Here is a 20,320-nt window from a genome sequence, read left to right as displayed (position 1 = left end):
TTCTCTTAATGGATAAGATGTGATATTTCTGAAGAAAATTGTTAGGAAAAAGTAAAATTATCATCAATAAAGGACATGAAATGTAGGCTACACTTTTTCTTGAATATTTTTCATTAAATGATACATTTTCTTTACAAAAAGAACAGCTGGAACAAACTGGTTTATTGGAAAGCAGACAAGAGTGACTGGTGATGGAGGGTTTATTTTTATGTTGGAGAAATGTTGAAGGTTAAATAACTATGTACTATATACAGTTATACAGTTTACTGACCTCTTAATTTTAAAATTTTCCTTCATACTCTGATCTGCTTCTCCACAGGGTTTCACCCACCTGGATCCAGCTGTCGTCATGATCAAGACGATGTTCCTCTGCTTCTCCGGTACACTTTATAACTCTTTTAATTTCTTTTCTAATTTTCCTTGCTTTTATTTTGTGATTATTTAATGCCTTGCCTTTATACTTTAGCCATTATCATTAGAACAGCACTGCCTCTGGAGCACAGGCCTACAACTAAAACAGTTTATTTCCCCATGCCATCTCCACCTTAAATACCTAGAACACAATTACCTGTTTTTATCATTCATAATTCAGTACCTTCTGGCACCTTTGCCACCTGAGTGTTGGACAATAAATACATACTTGCATGTGAATACATATTTTTACATAATGCACACATTTGTACATAAGTGTTCTGACCTAGTATAGCCTATTACTTTATCGTTTTTTATTTATTTTTTATTCTTACTTTTCTTAATCTTACTTATTTAAATGTTCTTTCTATCCTCTTGTGTTATGTATGTATGTATGTACCCAGAGCTCCTGAAAACCAAATTCCTTGTGTGTTTGCGCACACTTGACGAATAAAGCTCATTCTGATTCTAAATGACATAAATTATATTCTAGTTCTGCTTCCAACCACAAGGTGTCCCTCTACCACAACTGAAGACTTGTATTAAGGTTGTCCAGGGTACTTGCACCACTCTAATGTGTTACTGACCTGAGTGCACACTGATATTCTAGACGTGTTTACTAGACGTGAACATTCTAAAAAGGGAATGAAATGGCTTCTTTTGGGAAGCTAACCTTCAAACCTAGTGTAAAAGGTTCAAGTTTAGGATTAAAGAAATGGTTCTCAACCAGGGGAGCAGATCTAAAATAAGACCAAACAAGCATTAAAATAAGCTATAAGCTAATATACTGTAAATATATACTTTGATTTGATGGTTCACTTTAGACATCCTACTAACTATAAGTAACTTGTCAACTACATGTCAACTGAGTATTAGTAGACTGTTAGGTTGTGGTTAGGTGTTAGAGTTCGGGTTAGTAGAATAATTTGACATGTAAGTTGCAAAGTTATTTATAGTCAGTAGAATGTCTGTTGGGGGACCAACAAAATGTTAGCAGATAGTAAGCAGAGTCTACTAATACTCTAATAACATTTAGTTGACATGTAAGTGCAAATTTGCTTATAGTCAACAGAATGTAGTTAACCATTGAAGGAAAGCCTAATTTTAATAGTGTGATTTCTAAGACCTGGAAAAGTACAATCTCACAACACAACTTATCCAGTAAATCACTAGAAAAGTCATGGGGCCTTCAAATGTTGTTTTAGACAATGGGGGTCTTTGGTGTCAAAAAGTTTGGGAAGTGGGAACCACTGAATTAAAGGTTCTTTCTTTCCCTCTTTGTTTCTGTTCCTCACTTGTTGCTAATGTACTTTACACAGGCGGCAGGGGTAAAACCAGGATATTATCGCATGTCCTACTCCTGTGACAAAGGAGGTCTGCTATGAATCATATTGCATACTGTAAACTTACTCAGACAGAATTCTGCCCTGGGCCCTGTGAATTTAAATGACGGACCTGCCTTGATGCAAATCACTCTGTGAGAGAAAGTTGTTGTTTCTCTGTTATACAACCTTGGTGTGTCACACTATCATTTTCTCGCTTTGTTTCTAAAGAACAATGCAGTCAGATATCTTTAAATAGTCTTTATTAACATTGGGAAATTTAAAACAGAACTTTCCCACATATAAATACAATCATACTGACAGTGATCTATGTATCATAATACCCATCAGCAGGATGGACTTTTTAAATATTACAATAATATTGTTATTGAAAATTGTAAGGAATTGAGTACATAATTGCATTTGGTAAGTCAACAAACAAAGGAAGATCCTCGTCTTCAAGAAAATCCTGAAAAATGTATAGATACGGGTTATTATAAGGCCAGTACGATCCGAAAGCATTACACTGGTCATTGGAGAAATCCGGAGTTTAACTATAGCGGGCCATAAATTCGTCTTTTCCACTGTTTGAGTACCTGACGGACGCACTGAGGTGGCTCGCACTAATCTGGCATACAAACGCTCGCACTAATATTGCTCAGTGTATATTACAGGCCTAAAGCATATGCCACATCTACGTCTCAGAGTCTGCTAAACGTCAAGAGCTTTTTAGGTCAGCGGTTGAGTATCCTGAAACTTTGACTGACCTAACATTGAGGCAGTTTCCATGAAGGGGAAGAGGCAAGCCAACAACATTTGGCTACAACATATGGCTCTGAATATCCAGTCTTAAAATACGACTGAAGATCCAGTCAGTGTAATTGTGTAGTGTCCTCAGCAGCATAAGAAACGTCCATTAACGCCAAACAGCCAGGCACGCGAAACCAGCACCTTTAAAGAGTAGGAGCCTATATGCAGCCATGTGTTTTTCGCAGGCTGCCTAATTTGGGATTTTGGGATTTTGGGATTGGGAATTCAAGGAAACATCAATAAAAGTACAGGAGTATTGTTGACAATAAAACTTGGTAGGTAGCAGTGGCACTGAAGAGAACGAACCCACCTCAAAAATACAAAATCAAGTGCAACCAATGGTTAATCATTCCGTGTAAGTGAGTGAAGGAGAGACCGACAGTCGAGGCGTCGACTCTCTCGGCCTGAATCGGATGCTGTGTATTTCATAAAAGGAGGAAAGTGGCATTAAAATCAAGTTTTGAGGCTAGAGGTTGAGGAGTCTAGCTGTCCTCTATGAGCTTAGCTAGGTTGTCTCTCAGCTCTGTCAGCTCGAAGATCTTTCCATCCAGAATCTCCAGCAGAGTTTTGAGGTTCTTGCGGAGGTTCTCTTGATCTACTTGACTTGACTCCAGACGCTGCTCCAGATCAACCAACTGTTCCTCAAGCTCCTTGTTCCGCAAATCCGTGTCCTGAAACACACCGTGTGGGCATTCATTACACGACAGCTATAAAACATGGACACAAGTATGCGTTCACAATAACGCCTTGTTGAATATTTAATTTCAAAACCATAATCACTAATAGAGAGTCCTTTGCTGCAATAACAATATATATTTATTATATTGATCATGCAAACACACACAAATCTTTTGTAGCACTATATATGTCTTTACAGTCACTTTTGATCAATTTAATGCGTCCTTACTGAATAAAAGTATCATTTTCTATAAAAAGATTATAATGACTGATCATATTTGTAATATTTCAATGACTGTTTCACTGTTCTTACAGACATTCCACCCTGCAAAAACTCATTTTCAGGAGATGGCACAAAAATATTATAAAACAAATTGTATTATAGGCTACTATTTGCTCATTCAATAGTATTTGTGTGGCGAAAGTGAAAATGATGTATTTGAGTGTGACCAAAAAAAGGAGCAAAATCCGAATGCAAGTGGTCATAGAAGATGCATTTGAAACGCATGAATGATATTACCAGGTGTAACGGTAATGTGTCTTGGCTGACCACTTGTGAAAACGCATATTAATACCAGGTTCTCTCTCGCTTGCTCGATTTCCGGGATATTGTATATAAATTGGGGGCGTCAGGGAGCCGCTATCAATATGTGGGAGACTCCCGGACCTTCCGAGAGAGGTGGGATGATGTCTGTTCTTACCTCTAATTTTTTAGTGAGTTCATCTTTCTGAGTTTGAAGCTGCTTTGCATTTTCTATTTCTTCTTTCAATCGCACCATTTCCTATGGAAAACAAGAAAGAAGTTTTAAATGGCTTAAGCATCTGGCAAAGCCAAAAAAATTATAATGAAAGAAGGATGTTAGTGATGTCATTGACCATGCAACATAACAAACAGTACCTCTTCTTTTGCCTTCAGTGTACACTCCAGCTCCTCTATTGTTTGGTTCAGCTCCGTTTTCTGGGATTTTATCACATTGGTTTGACTACTCTGACTTTCCAATTCAGAAACCTGCAGACCAAAAAAACAAACAAAACTAAAAAACAGTTCACAAATTTAGTTTAGGTTACAAAGACCTAAACTGAAGGGGAGTTCGCATTCACAACTTTGTCATAGACATTAGAAACACTAGGAAATTTACCAACAGTTTTAGCTTAGTTTACATAGGTCCTGGAGAGCCACTGTCCTGCAGAGTTTAGCTCCAACCCTGAGTAATCCTGAAGACATTGATTAGCTTGTTCAGATATGTTTGTTTAGGGTTGGAGCTAAACTCTGCAGGACAGTGGCTCTCCAGGACCGACGTTGCCCCTCCCTGGCTTAGTTCAAGACAACACTAGATATATTGAACCCAAGGTTGTCGTATGTTCATGATATTGGGTTACAAGGTCAACTCTCCCCTCCTCACCCGTTTGTGTAGCCTTTCGGCCTCCTCCTGATAAGCTGCAAGCTGCTGTTTCCATTGTTTGACGTTGGCTGTGGACTCCAGTAGAGCAGCTGTGAGCTTGGCATTGTTGCTTTTTAGTGTTGCAAGCTCTGCTTCCCAGTGTTTGTTGGTAGTCGGGCTGTAGACAAAAATGAAAAACAACGTTAAAATCAACCTTGCATATTATATATCCTTGACTGTTAATGTCCATTTTAAACTAAGGATTCAATCTATAGGCCAGGGTTTTTTCATGCCAAGAACCTTTAGATCCCCCTGTGAGGGAGTCACTTTCTAAAATATAAAGGCAGCTATAGGGTATATATCGTCCAAGTATAAAATTAATATACAGATATAAATACTTTCTTCTCAAATAAAATAATTGGCTTTTATATTGTCACTGTACTGAAGCAACAAAAAATATTAAAACAGTATCTCGAGAATACTTGCTTTGTATTAAGCTGACAGTGTTCCTTTTTTCCACCAACTATTAGACTAAAAAGAAGATGTATAACTGTTTAAAATAATCAAAGGTATAGACCTGTCAATAGAATAAAATAACTGTGATCAATTTAATTTATGACCAGTTTTTAAAGAGCAGAATGAAACAGTAGTGCAATCAAATTTCATATTAGGGGCCATATTTACCAACAGCTTGCACCAGCGCAAACCCTCTTTTGGCGTTAAAAAACTACTGTCAGGATTTAAGCTGAAAAGGCGTGGACAGGGTTATTTTGCCAGCTGACCTTATTCCAAATGCATTTTTAGGAGTTTCCCTTTCAGATTGAACATTTATGGGAGGAGAGTATTTAAATGAATCACGCAAAGTGATTAACTAAGGTTTGCGCTAGTCAATTTCCTGGTATTAGCGCCATTATTTACCATCCAGAAAAAGCATGTCTTAAACCAGACGCTGATTTGCACTGCTCTTAGTAGATTGCTTTGGTCATTATGGAAATTATGCGGCTACATCGGTGTTCTTTAATTTACACGTCGTCATTAGATCACGAGCAGAACTTTCCACTTCCATTTGTGCTTTTTTGGAATTGCGCTCTCACGCTAATCTGTCCTGTTTAGTAAATCTGGCCCTAAAATATCTGACACTACCACTCAAAAGTTTGGGGTCAGTAAGGTTTTATTTAAAAAAAAAACCTTTTATTCATCAAGAGAACATTAAATTGGTCAAAACGCACAGTAAAGACATTTATAATAATACTAAACTGTTCTTTTGAACATTCTATTCATCAAAGAATCTTGAAAAAAATGTATCACGGTTTCCGCAAAAATATTACACAGCACAATTATTGATAATAATAATAAGAAATGTTTCTTGAGGAGCAAATCAGCATATTAGAATGATTTCTGAAGGATCATGTGATACTGAAGACTGAAAATTCAGCTTTGACATTTAATATATTTAAATAGGAAAAAAATATATATTTAATTGTGATAATATTTCACAATATTTCTGTTTTTACTGTATTTTTGATCAAATAAAGGCAGCCTTGGTGAGAATATGAGACTTCTTCCCATTCTTAATGATTCTTTGACCAGGGGTGTCGAAACTCAATCCTGGAGGGCCACTGTCCCGCAGAGATTAGCTCAAACTGGCCTCAACACACCTGCCTGGAAGTTTCTAGTATGCCTTGTGAGATCCTGATTTTCTGGTTCAGGTGTGTTTAATTGGGGTTGGAGCTAAACTTTGCAGGACAGTGGCTGTTTCTCAATTTCAAGAACACAAAGAACGGACTTGTGGTCAAGAACACATCCGGGCACTTTCATGCGTCCTCTGTACTTGCGTTCTTGAGTATTGGGGCCCTATTTTAACGATCTAAGTGCATGGTCTAAAGCGCACGGCGCAAGTGCAATTACGTTGTGTCCGAATCCACTTTCGCTAGTTTAACGACGGGAAAAATGGTCGGTGCGCCCGGTGCATGGTCTAAAACGGTTGTCTCTATTCTCTTAATGAATAATGGGTGTGCTTTGGGCGTAACGTGCAACAAACCAATCAGAGTTTCATCTCCCATTCCCAAAAGCCAGTTGCGCTCGCGCCATGGTGGATTCACTATTTACCCTGCAGAATTTGACCGCGCAAGCAGACCATCTACAGCATTCCAGCCGGATTCCACCATTTCTTTATGTACACAATAATAATCTTTTACATTGTAATCCTTTTATTTTTAATATTTAGCATGTTTGTGTGCGCAGCAGCACATGTTCCTGTGTGTGTAATAAGCAGAGTGTATGCAAGTTGTGCACCTGCCTATAGGCGCACATTAAAAATAGCAAAATAGCAACGTGCCAACAATGCGCCTGAACACACCTCCTTTTTAGACCAGCACGCCCATGGGCGAACAAATGGGTGCAAATGCAGTTGCTATTTAAACAACGTGGCACACTTTGATAAAATGATAATTGCGTCGGGCTGAAACTAGCAAAAAACACTTGTTGCGCCTGTCGCCGCATTGCACCAGGTGTGTGATAGGGCCCTTGGAATTGAACTTCGATGATGAAGGACGAAAGATCAAACATATAGTGACCCTCCAGGAACTGAATTTGACACCCCTGGTCTAGACCATGAGGACTGTTAAGAGGACGTAGGAAGAATGTCATTTTAAACGTGACTGTAATTAAAGTTGGATACAAGGGTTTTTAATTCGACCATTCTGTGTTTTACCAAGACTTGGACGCAGTTCAAGAGCAATTAACAAGGGTTATTAAAAACTCTGCGATCCAGATTCAATGTCATTTGCATAAATATTCTAATAAAAAGATTGATGGAAAGTGACAAGCTGAAATAGATCAAAGCAGAATGCCTTCTAAAAGAGATCTCAAAAGTGTAAAGACAAAAGGAGGAGGCTAACTCTTCGGTTATATATTCCACCATTTCTCATCAGTCCATCTGTGTTCCTCATGTAGTGACAAAGAAATCAAGCATAAATTTGCAATGTGCTCTGATCATGTACTGACAAAAAAAAAAAAATCAAATGCTGAAACGGTGTTTCACAGTGCCAGCGAATACATAACCAACCCACATCTCCAAAAGACTATGAGGAATCCCATCCGCTGTCATCCTGTTTAACATCTCATCACACATCCCACCTCCTCTGCCTCCCTCCACGCACTCCACCGCCGCAGCTTAACCACTCAAACCGTCGCTCAGGACACGTGCGGAGAACCAGCACAGAGTCCTCAGCGCTGACGCCTACGCTGTACGGAGCGCCGCCAATTCCCTTTCATCTCCCCCAGTGCCACCACCTCTGCTGTGGCTGACGTGATCGACCCCCGCTCTGACAGACAACACCTCAACCCACACGCTCCGACTCCTACTGAAGCTGTGACACAACAGGCTGGAGACACACATGGCTATAAAGCGCCGCACACAAGGAGAAGAAATGTTCCTCTACAGGAGAAAGAGAGGAGAGAAGATCAGAGTGAAGTCTTGCAGCTTCAAGCTAAGAGAAACAGGGACTTCAGCCTGGTAAGTCAACATATGTTGTATATTACAGTATAGTACAGTTAAATGTTATTCAGTTTTGACTGAATGGGATTTGATTAATCCTAAAAGGCACTTTAATTAAATCGATAATTAAACACTGACTTTTAGATTTAATAATAGTAATTTTTAAGCCAAATAAAAAAGGAGTATTTGAACTTCATGGAAAATTTGTGCAGAACACATAAGAATCAGTTCAATGCAGTTTTATGCTGTTTTTTATGGACTTATTGGAAACAAACAGTTCAGTCAAAAAAACTGTAATTCATAGATTATCTGCATGTTATTTCATTCTCAGTCTATTCATGATGCATTTTTATGATGTATACTGTTTTCATGTAATAAATGATTTTTCTCTAAAAAAGTCTCTCTTATTCGTATATTAAAAAGTTGGACACTTACACTATAGGCTAACAAATGAATATCACTGGATTAGATGTGAAATATCAAACCAAGTGGTATTATTTTTTAAAGGGCCATTGTATATATGCAGGTGCACAGAAGCATATGGCTGTCCACATTACATAACTACAAAGAACAGCATAATGTCAGCGTGACTGTCCTTCAAGCCTACTGAATGTGAATCAATAAACAATCTCCATCTGATCGTTCCACCAACAGCCCAGTAATCAACATGCAAATCATTTCAATGGATCCACAATGCACCTCTGTTAAATGTATACCATTTAAGCCACCAATAAAATGGACTGTTTTCTTTACGCCACATGAAGAGCAGGTCGTAATGAAGTTTAAAGAGTATTGATTGGTGTACCGCACATTTTGGTGTGCGTATCATATTAAGCCCCACTGTAAATGTGATTCGCGACAACTGCCCAACCAGCCCCTCAACACTCACTTTAATGTGCTGCACAAGACTGTGGGTGAGAGAATTAGTGTTTGAAGAAATGCCTTCAATTCACTCACCACGTAATGACAGCCAAAGTAGAACAAATACACTCGACAGACTAATCTATGACCCATTGGGTCAGATTCACCACATTCATATACACGTTTTACACCTTCATCAAGTGCAGGAACAGTATTTTTAAGGGGAATTTTGAAGTCTTTAAGGGAACTAATAGCATTATTTACTTCAAAATCAGCCTCACTGAAGAATGAATTGCTGATTATTAATATAACTGACATATTTATAATATCAAAGTGGTATGAATCAGTCTAAAAGGACAATTTGCTTTACTGAGATCACTTACTCGTGTCAAACATTTTTGGAAAACAAGTTGGAAAACTTCAGCAAACTGAGAATTTGAAGTGGAATGACATTTAATAAATGTATTAAATGTGATGTCAGATTTACAGATATCAACCTTAGAAACACAACTTGATGCAAAAAAAGAAAAAGAAAAAAGAAAGACCATAAAACAAAGTCACAAAAAGATTCTCCCCAAAAAATTGGGGAGACATTTCCAAAAATGATTTCTCTACAAAGGATTTTAAAACATGACTAATAAAACAACATCACGAGAGTTCAGCTGACATAAGTATGCGGTCAAACTTTACATTAGGTGTCTTTACTATGCATTTAAATTAAACACAAAAAATATTGTCAGGTACAATGGACTTATTGTGTTGTATTGCAAAATGATTTTGCTGCCATTGTGGTGGGATACGGGTACGTTTAGGGACAGGATTGGAGGTATGGGTAGGTTAATGGGGTGGTTAAGGTGTAAGGCAAGGGTAATTATAGATGTAATTACATGCAGGTATTTGTTAAAATACAAGTACAATGTAAAAACATGTATGAACACAGTAAGTGCATTGTATCAAATGATTCATTTTAATGTTAGTACATATTAGTTAAAGACACGTAATATAAGGCGGGACCAAATATGCATATCTGTCTAAAAATAATAACAGAACTTCAGATTGAATTAGTTGCATCTACAGTCATTGTTGCATAAAAGTGCATTCATTATAAAACATTGTAGTCATGTCAAACAGCTGTGAAATGATGCTATCAGTAGGAGCAGACCCGGCAAGTTTTAAGCACGTGTCTGAAAAAAAAAGACAAAAAAAGACCATATGAATTTGTTCATAATATATGAATTCACATGGAAAAAACACAATCCTATTTGAGGTCACATTGTAAACAAAAAGGTTGTGTTGATTTAACAGTGGGTTTTCTGACACATTTTGCAACAGATGACACCGCCTCCATCTTCATAAGTCACATTTGCTCTGGGTTGAAAACGTGCCACTGTGTTATATAATTCTGACTTGTTTGGACATATTATTCTAGAGAAAAAAATAAAGTTATTGATGCTTCTAAAATTCATGACAATTATAAAACCATATAGCTGGAAGAGAACTACAGTGTGGGTGTTAAATGCGGTTCGGTCCACTGTGTATTTGCGTCCAATAATCGGTTAGTATTTTTCAAGTGGCAGGTGAGAGTGAAACATTAACCTGAGATTATGTAAGAAATGGTAGGATGCTATTTTTGAACCTGAAGCACTGGATTGCTCAACCAATTAAAATTCAAGCATCTAGAGAGCTGGTGAAATGAGCTCAAAATGTTGCCTTTGCAGTCAGACTAAAAAAAGTACATACTCATATGAACAAGTGTCTGAATGCTCATACTGAAAATAATTTGCTGAAGAGTGCTCAGGAAAAGTGCAATGAACCTATGACCGTTATTGCTAACTTTAACACAACTTTTACTTAAAAATGTTAGGCAACAAATAATCTAGGGATGCGTTGATATTAAAATTCTGGCTAATAAGCCAATACATTATTTAGTTTGGTTTAGTTATGACTGATAACCTATAAACAGCTGATATTAAAATTCAATATTATTTTGTCTAAATAAATGAAAAACTAAAACTAAAATCAACCAGTGCTACAAGTGAATTTAGACATCACAACATTATAATTTACAGTAGAAAAATGTATATTCTTTTTGATGTTTGCAATAGATTTAATATTGTTATTAAATTATTAGTGTTTTTAAAGATTAACTTTAAGTGAGTGTTTTGAGTAACTTTAAGATGGAGGCAAATCTAAAATGTAAAAATAGAGGAAATGAGCAATGCATGCAAAAAATTTAAAAAGAAGAAATTAAAGAAATAATTGTGATAAATTAACCAAAAATCTTGTCGGTTTTCTTTTTCTTTTTTTCCAATAGTCCACTTTAGACATTCTAACTACAAGTAACTTTGCAACTACATGTCAGCTAACTTTAATTAATTTGCAATACTGGTCAACTAACTCTCATTAGTTAGGTTATTACTAGTTATTACTAACTCGACTGTTAGGTAAGGGTTCAGGGCCGTAAGTGAAATCGAATTAACTGGTGTGACGTAATTTTGAACAAAATGAGGCCAAAACTAAGTTAATTTGAAGTTTGTATCAAGAGTTCAATACAGCTTGCCAAAGTGGAAAAGTTTGCTCCGGCTGGTAAACACCTTTGAACAGGGTTCGAAGTATGATTTCATCTTTGTGGGGGTCTCTTAAAAAAAAATAAAAAATAGTAGCCTATGAGCAGGCGCAGTGTAGCTTACTAATGTAAATAAATAAAAATGTTTAATAAAAAAGCGTTGCTAACACAATTCAATTTAAATAGTACATTTGGTTTAATTTGTCGTTTAATGAGGTCTAATTTACGTGAATAAATAAATCGATCCGACAATTTTAAGAGTGTATTTAAGTGGTCCAGTGGCAGAACTTTTGCCAAGCGTGTCAGAGGTTCTGGGTTCTAATCCGCACTCGTATAGTTTTTTTTTCTCATCAAAACAGATTATGTTTATCAGTAGCTGTATATCAGGCAAGGACACGTTTGTGTGCATTTTGTTTTGTAATTTCACCGGAACGAATAGAGAGTCTCCACAACGGATTGAAGCGCGTGTCCGAGTGAAGACTGTGCGCGAGCCACAAGAGAACACAGTATCCGCGCCACTGATCGCAGCGGCAACGAGCACTTTGAGAACTAAATGAATGCTCTGCTAGTTAACTGAAGATGTTTTATTTATTTGTATTGGTATATTAGTGCCGCGAGATGTTTCAAAAGTGGTGGGGACAATATCGACCTTAACAAAAAGTGGTGGGGACATGTCCCACCCGCAAATTACGCCTATGTTAAAATAACACTTGCCTGATGGGTTACGGTACTTCTAGATCGGACGTTGACGTCACTTCTGTGAGTTGAGAAAACTCAGTAAACGTCCTGGCAGAAAGCGAAGCGTAATTACGGATGTAGTGTGATGACGATCCGAGATCCCGCGAGATCCATGTGTTTGGCATCTTGTCCTATCTTTTAAGTCACACTACAGTAGTCTGAAGGAAAAAGTGCTTTATTTGTAATTTAAAATAATGGTGCTGATGATTTTTAGAGACCCCCACAGGTGTATTTACTGCTTTCATGGGAGCTCATCCTCTCTCTATGGGAGCTCAGCTCCCACTGGCTCCCACGTAATTCGAACCATGCCTTTGAACTACCATTGGTCCGTGGCGATTATGTAATAAGTAGGTGTGGCTCTGAGGCCCCGCCCTTTTTGACATGGAAATCTTATCCGGGTTCATTTCTTCTGTTCCGTCCGTCACTGTCGGAAGTCCGTGAGTAAAAACATGAACACATTGGAGAGCTGCTTTATAGTAGAAAATGAGTTTAAAAAAGTTTGCCAAAATGGAAAAGTTTGCTCTGGCTGGTAAACACCTTTGAACTACCTTTAGTCCGTGGCAATTACATAAAAGGTGGGTGTGGCTCTGAGGCTCCGCCTTCTTTGCTATGGAAATCTTATCCGGGTTCATTTCTTCTCTTCCGTCCGTCACTGTCGGACGAAGTTGTAATTCTAATCGAAAGCGAGACTGTTACTGTTTTTTCATGTTTAATACTATTATAGATCTATTGTGTAAAGTGCAGAAGTCATACAAACATATCCACATGATCAGGTGCTTTCTTAATTGCTGTTTTCTTACCACTGTCATTTTTGTTGTGTGTATATTCTAGTATTGAGAGTAAAGCGAGCAGCACATATTAACATTTCATCTAAACGCTGCTCTCAACAGTGTGGGCGGCGTCGGATGTTCGCTTACAGTATACCACTGACTATAGTCACAAACTTCTTTTTACCCCTAAGCGAATAAAGAAAAAGAACTTCACTGTGAGTATGTCGGGGCCCTTAGTAGAATAAGTTGACATGCATGCAAAGCTACTTTAGTCAGTACAATGTCTGATGGGGGACCATCAAAATAAAGTGTTATCAGATATTAAGCAGACAGTCTCTAATGAGAGTTAGTTGACATGTAGTTGCAAAGTTACTTATAGTTAGTAGAATGTCTAAAGTGGACTATCATGATGACGTGTTACCTCTTGTTGTACCAGGATTCTGATAGAGATTTTATATTAAGCCCCAGTTACCTGTGTGCAAGGGTCGGCGTGGTCGGGGAAAGGTCTGGTTGGAGCATAGAATTCGGTGACACGTCAGACAGAGTGACGTCATCACCAGTGCCGTTGATTCGACAGAGGTCCGCAGTGACGGGTGGAGTCAGGGGGGAATGAATGTCGGCAGGCGATTCCTGTGAAAAGCGATTAATCATGGGTTATTAATTTGTTGCACCCTCACATAGTTAATACATAATCTTCTTTTACATATATAATTGTTAAGCTGCTAATTAGAACAGGGGATTTAGGAAAACTAAATTTTTCTTAGAGACAATAGATTTCCCTTGGAGACTGAAATGCTGTGACCAGTCTTTGTGAACATCATTGTTCTGCACTGGTTAGACTGTACTGATAAGAATAAATCATAAATGGAAAATATGCTGATTGCAAAAAAAAAAAACTATTACGGATTTAGATGTATTAGACTATGTTCTCCTATTTTGAATAACAAGTTTTCCAAGCAAACTTCATTCCATGTAAACACTATACACTAAAACAACAGTTCAGAGTCCAGACTTTACAGGGCATACCTGAGAGGGCGAACTTGCCAGCTCCATCTTTTCTAGAGACTTCTCCTTGGCCATCCTAGCTGCTTCCTTGTACTCTGAAAATTTTTCTGCAAACTAATAAGAGAAAACAGGTTCAAGCCTTTAAACATGGGATTCACGTTCAGTTTGCTAACATTCCCATTAAGTTACAAATGTTAATTATGAATATTCTCTTAATCTTCAAAACATCTGATTATTAAATGCTTCATAAACCTTTTTTTTTTCTTGGTTATGCGAACATTAAGGGAACATTCTGTTTTATTATTTTGCAAACATTATGGGAACGTTACATTTGAATGTTCTCTGAATATTCTGAAATAAGTAGTAGCCTAACATTAAAAAAAAAAAAAAACATTAGTAAACTAAACGTTTCAGGTAAAAGCGTAAATAATAATTTTGTGCTAACTTTCTGAGAACATTATTAAAGGAGTGGTATAATGACCTTTTCACAAGATGTAAAATAAGTATTTGATGTCCCCAGAGTGTGTATGTGAAGTTTTAGCTCAAAATACCCCACAGATATTTTTATACAGCATGTTAAAGTTGTCACTTTTTGAGGGTGAGCAAAAACGCACTGTTTTTGTGTCTGTCCCTTTAATGCAAATGAGCTTCTGCTCAGTCACATAGGGCGGAGCTTCAAGAGCTTGTGTCCTTTTATCTCACACCAACATGCACTGAAAATTTCAAAAACTTTTAGCCTTTATGTTCAAACCGAAGTCAGAAAGATGGAGAGACTCAAGAAGAAGTGACTACATGTAGACAATATTTCTGAATGGTTAGTTGGTGAATTTATGTAGCTTATGTGTAGTTATCTTCTAGCCATTGATTAGCATATTCTGTCTTGATAATCTATAAATCACGTTCCCGGGGGCGGGTTTATGTAAATTTTAGGGTTAGTGATGTCACTAACCCGGGAGGAATGTCGTGTAGTCCCTATCAGCCATTTGTTGTAGTCCTTAAAAAGCTATTTCTTTAAAAGAAAATATATCCCTTTGCTTTGAACTTTGAGCATTGTAACTTTACAGATGTTGTTAACTAAAGTTAAAAAAGTGAAATCATATTCAACCACCCCTTTAAAGATGAAGATCATAACTGAAAGAACGTTTGTTCATAACTTTGAGAGAACCTTTCCAGTTGCCACAACGTTAGCAAAGGTTTTGAGAACGTTCCCTGTTTGCTGGGTTGGTAGTTTGGTGCTGGTCCAGCTGATGAAGCATATCAACCAGCATGATCTTTCTGGGTAAATCGTTCGACCAAAAAAAGTATTCCTGGTGAAGCTAGCTAAAAAAAAAATCCTGATGGGGACACCAGCACACCAAGCTGGAGACTTGCATACAAAATGCAATTTTTATTTATGCTGGTGACTATCAATGCTGTTCTTTTAATGTTGATTACAGAGACAGAAATAAGAAGATCATGTGTATGTGTTTAAATGGATTAACTATTTTAAAATGGATATGTGGTATCTCTTCTAAAAAAAAAAAGGAGCAATGGTCACAGTTCCCAATATAGACTGCTCCCATTAAAGCTTCCTGGGCTCTGGAAGGACTGAAGCATTTTCCTCTGAATATCCAGCAGGAAGATTTATGTACACTTTTAGGTCAGGGGCTATGGTGTTCCATTAACAAAAATCCAATGTTTAAAAATCTGATTTAGAGTGAATATACCCTAGACAGAAAGTTTGTAGTATCTTAAAGTTTGAGGCATTTGTAATTAAAGAGAGTTCATCCAAAGATAAAAAAAAAATACAGTTTACAATAAGGTTCCATTAGTTAACGCCAATGTTGGGGAAATTTAAAAGTAATGCTTTATAATATTGTGTCCCTAAAATTTAACTAATTCTGTTACTTAGTTATTTTTTATGGAAAGTAATGTTACAATACTTTTGTGTTAGGCTATATTTTCTCACCTGGACTGGGCATGCTTGTTAATTTTTGCAATAAAAAAGTTATATTTTTGGCAAATGTAAAGGACTTTCACACCAGAAGTGAAATGAATAAGCCTCAAGCTAAAGGAAATGCAGATTCACACCAGAGGGTGCAGCTCAAATAAACCTTTCAGCTTTGCAGCAAAACAGGACACAGAAGAAGAAAGTTCAACATTCTTACTTCAGCAATAAAAACAACAACAAAAATTAAACACAAATATAAGGTTTAACATCCTTACCCCACACCCCGCATTTTGGCAAGTGGGGCATAAATGACATACCCAAAATAAAAAGGTTGCTGCTCATAAGTCATTCTGAATAGACACATAGCCAACATATATTTAGAAAGCCAACACTTGAGAGTTTACAGTTCAAGACTTAGACTCAACGAACTTTATGAAGAGTTCATTACTCATTAATAACAGTCTATGGATGTATAAGCTCAAATAAAAAACAGTTAATAACTTAATGTATACAAATATGATGTGTCTGTGTTGTAGAAACTGTTGTAGAAACACAATGATGCTGAAGCCACAAGTCTGCTCATGCTTCATTTCAAATCTGAGGATGTTATCTCTAAAACTATGAATTGTAGGAAACATTTTATAAGACCGTGTCATGTGAGTTCTTAAAGAAGTCTAAGATGCTAATAAAAAAAAAAAATCACCCATTTGCAGTCTATTGTCAAATGTCTGGCGAGGAGAACTGTCCCATTCATGTTTCTATTGTTCTCACTCGACAAACCTTTCACAACTCTGCTGTGATTGAGACCTAATCTGCATTATTTTTTGTCATTATTCTTTTGTTTGTATTCAGCCATTATTATCTTTTATTCTGCCGTTACATGGCTTGCCCATCTATACCACTCTGATCCCACTTTACATTAATCCACCTATTATCTGAAGTCTTTCTGGAAAACAAACAAAAATAAGCATATTTTTTGGGACCTTATGTGAATTATTTTAACAAATTAGTGGCATATTTAAATACTGCAAGATTGCTTAATATTCTAAGTTTGCAATTCACTGTTTTTATATCTTTTAAGGAATACTTAATCCTTTTTTTGTGCCAGTGAGATGAGTAATGCGTGTTCACATTTAGTCTAGAACTACAATAATCATTATGTTTACACAGCGCACACAGCGCCTCTGCACCCGATTTCTCTCAACATGGAGACAAAAATGTGTCAGTCAATATATGGGGAAATAAAGTAACTTCTGTTACTTATTTGAAAAAGTAACTCAAATATTTTGTTGTTAATTTAAAAGTAATGCGTTACTTTAGTTACTTGACAAAAGTAATCCGATTACGTAATGCACATTACTTGTAATGAGTTACCCTCAACACTGGTTAACGTTAGTTAATGCAATAACTAAAATGAACTAACAATGAGCAATTCATTTGTTAGACTATTTATTATTTTTTGTTAATGTTGGTTAATACAAATACAACTGTTCATTGTTAGGTCATGTCAGCTCAAGTCCTCAAAATAATATGAACAGATACAACGTTTGATTTCAATAATGTATTGGTAAATGTTAAAATGAACTTTAAGAAAGATTCATAAATACTTTAAAAGTATTTTTCATTGTTAGTCCAATAAGACCATGTTAACTAATGTTAACAAATGGAACCTTATTGTAAGGTGTTACCAATAATCTTTTAATAATTTACTCACCTTCATGTCATATCAAAACTCTGTGACTTTATTCTGTGGAACATAATGGAAATTAAATTGTGCCAAAAATCATTATTGCATTATATTATTGTATTACACAAAATATTATTTAATACGACCGAATCAACCTGACTTAAGTAACATATAAATTACCATAGTAATTTTTAGTTATATATGTGACCCTGGATCACAAAATCAGTCACAAGTCGCACGGGTATATTTGTGGCAATAGTCAACAATACATTGTATGGGTCAAAATTATCGATTTTTCGATAAAGAATCATCATTTATGCCAAAAATCATCAGGATATTAAAGGGGTGGTTGATTATGATTTCACTTTTCTAACGTTAGTTAGTGTGTAATGTTGCTTCTTGAGCATAAACAACATCTGCAAAGTTATGACGCTCAAAGTTCAAAGCAAAGGGAGATATTTTCTTTTAAAGAAATTGCTTTTTAAGGACTACAACAAACGGCTGGTAGGGACTACACGACATTCCTCCCGGGTTAGTGACATCACCAACCCTAGAATTTACATAAACCCCGCCCCCGGGAACGCGATTTATAGATTATCATGACAGAATATGTTAATCAATGACTAGAAGATAGTTAACTCCACATCAGCTACATAAATTCATCAACTATCCATTCAGAAATGTTGTCTACATGTTGTCACTTCTTAAGTCTCTCCATGTTTGTCTGACTCCAGTTTGAACATAAAAGGCTAAACGTTTTTGAAAATTTCAGGACACAAGCTGTTGAAGCTCCGCCCTCTGTACTGGGAGCAGCAGCTCATTTGCATTTAAAGGGACAGATACAAAAACGGTGCGTTTTGGCTCACCCTCAAAAAGTGACAATTTTAACAAGCTATATAAAAATATTTGTGGGGTATTTTGAGCTAAAACTTCACATACACACTATGGGGATATCAAATACTTATTTTACATCTTGTGAAAAGGGCATTATACCACCCCTTTAAGTAAAGATCATGTTTCATGAAGATATTTTGTAAATTTCCTACCGTAAATATATAAAATATAAAATATTTATTTTTCTAAGTGGATGCAGCACAATCGAATAGTTGTATCTCGGCCAAATATTGTCATATTCTAACAAACCATACATCAATGGAAAACTTATTTATTTATATGTATACATCTCAATTTCAGGAAATGTACCCATGTGACTGGTTTTGTGATCCAGGGTAACATATATATTTTAAATTAAATTAAGTAGAAATAACGTGTTAATGTAACAACTGCACATTTAAACTTTGTACAGTGTTATTTTATGATACTGTTATGGTCCATTTGTGTGTGTGTGTTCCACAGAATAAAGTGAGAAAGATCAGGAACTACATGAGAGTGAGTAAATGAACACAACATTTTCAAAATGATAAATAAATAATAGTGAAAATACTGCAATAATTCACTTTGTATGAAGTAAATACAGCATATATAAAAGCAAAGGAAAGAGGAGAGTGAGAGGGAATGAAAAAGAAGGAGAGAAGAGGAAGACTAGATGAGGTGGTGAGCTCCTGACAGTGCATCATCATAATGCAGAGGAGCGAGAGATAGAGGGAGCGAAAGAGAGGAAAGCACTGCACAGAAGAAGCCTCCCACGCACAGATGACTGTACAGCTCCTCATTAGGGCACAGTGTGTAGGTGTTCCCCAGCTCAGGAACACAGGGGGTGGAAGAGAACGAAAGAAAGGGAGAGCAAGACCTCCAGAGACACGGGGAAGAAAATGAGAGAAAGGAGAGAGAAAGAATTCCACCCACCTTGGCCAGATGATGCTCAGAGGAGAAACCCAGCCCATACACTGTGTTGGCACGGCTGTCTGCCCACTGCCCAAACTTCTGAGACGTCTTTGTGAAGGTCATGTTCGGGGTGATAGTGCTGTTTATTATTGCCTGTGAGATGAAAAAGAAAACAACTCCTCAGAAAAGAATGTGAAAACACAAGTGCATGTTTTCAATCCGGCCTTGAAGCGTTTAAGATGAAGGCCCTTTGAGAGAGCAAAAAATAGGCAGAAATAGGGTCCATAACATGAGCTGATTGAAATATTAGGTTAACAGCCAGCATAAAATTGTGTGTGAAAGAGTGTGATCCATTAGTGCATCATCATGATCGTACAGATCTGTTGTCGGAGATGTGGCCTTGGAGTTAGTAAGTTCAAATATGGCCTTTGATATTCCTAGAGTTGTTATTGTTGTTAACTATAACTAAAACTAAAATATAAAAAAATCATTTTTGTTCATTGAAATAAAGCTGAAGTACTATATAAACTAAATATATAAATAAATATATGAAAAACTTAAACTTAAAAAACTGACTCAAGTTTAAGTTGGAGTACTAAAATGATTAAAACTGAAATAAAATAAATTAAAGCTAAATAGAAAACTAAAATTATAAGCTATTTCAAAATGAATAAATATAATAGTATATAAACAATATTAAAATAACTGAAATAAAAATTTCCTGACATCTTTCTAAAGAAAGAATTTCAGTTTTGTTTTGCACAGACATTTTGTTACAAAAAAAAATAGCAGAATTTAATTTAATTAATTTATTAGAAAAAAAGCATGATCAAATTACCTAACAATATATAAGCAATATCACACGAGTAGCCATTT

The 20,320-nt window shown here is 36.5% G+C and overlaps 1 protein-coding gene across 3 annotated transcripts in view; it reads right to left on the bottom strand.

The window, feature by feature from the left end:
* Positions 1–1,964: 1,964 nt before the first annotated feature.
* The window catches only part of homer1b (homer scaffold protein 1b), a 32,558-nt gene continuing 14,202 nt past the window's right edge, over positions 1,965–20,320 (bottom strand). For 2 of the 3 annotated variants that reach the window (XM_084414057.1, XM_084414058.1), the window contains exons 3-9: positions 19,466–19,597; positions 14,064–14,156; positions 13,510–13,667; positions 4,625–4,781; positions 4,120–4,230; positions 3,923–4,003; positions 1,966–3,214 (exon numbers count right to left, since the gene is read on the bottom strand). In XM_084414057.1, coding sequence (XP_084270183.1) covers positions 3,026–3,214; positions 3,923–4,003; positions 4,120–4,230; positions 4,625–4,781; positions 13,510–13,667; positions 14,064–14,156; positions 19,466–19,597 — 921 coding nt within the window. In that variant the 3' untranslated portion in view covers positions 1,966–3,025. Of the gene's footprint in view, positions 3,215–3,922; positions 4,004–4,119; positions 4,231–4,624; positions 4,782–13,509; positions 13,668–14,063; positions 14,157–19,465; positions 19,598–20,320 lie in introns of all 3 variants that reach the window. The other variant, XM_084414056.1, reaches the window with a different exon arrangement.

The sequence above is a fragment of the Rutilus rutilus genome, assembly GCF_951802725.1.
Source record: "Rutilus rutilus genome assembly, chromosome: 7".
Taxonomy (NCBI): domain Eukaryota; kingdom Metazoa; phylum Chordata; class Actinopteri; order Cypriniformes; family Leuciscidae; genus Rutilus; species Rutilus rutilus.
This window is presented reverse-complemented; position numbering and strand designations above follow the sequence as displayed.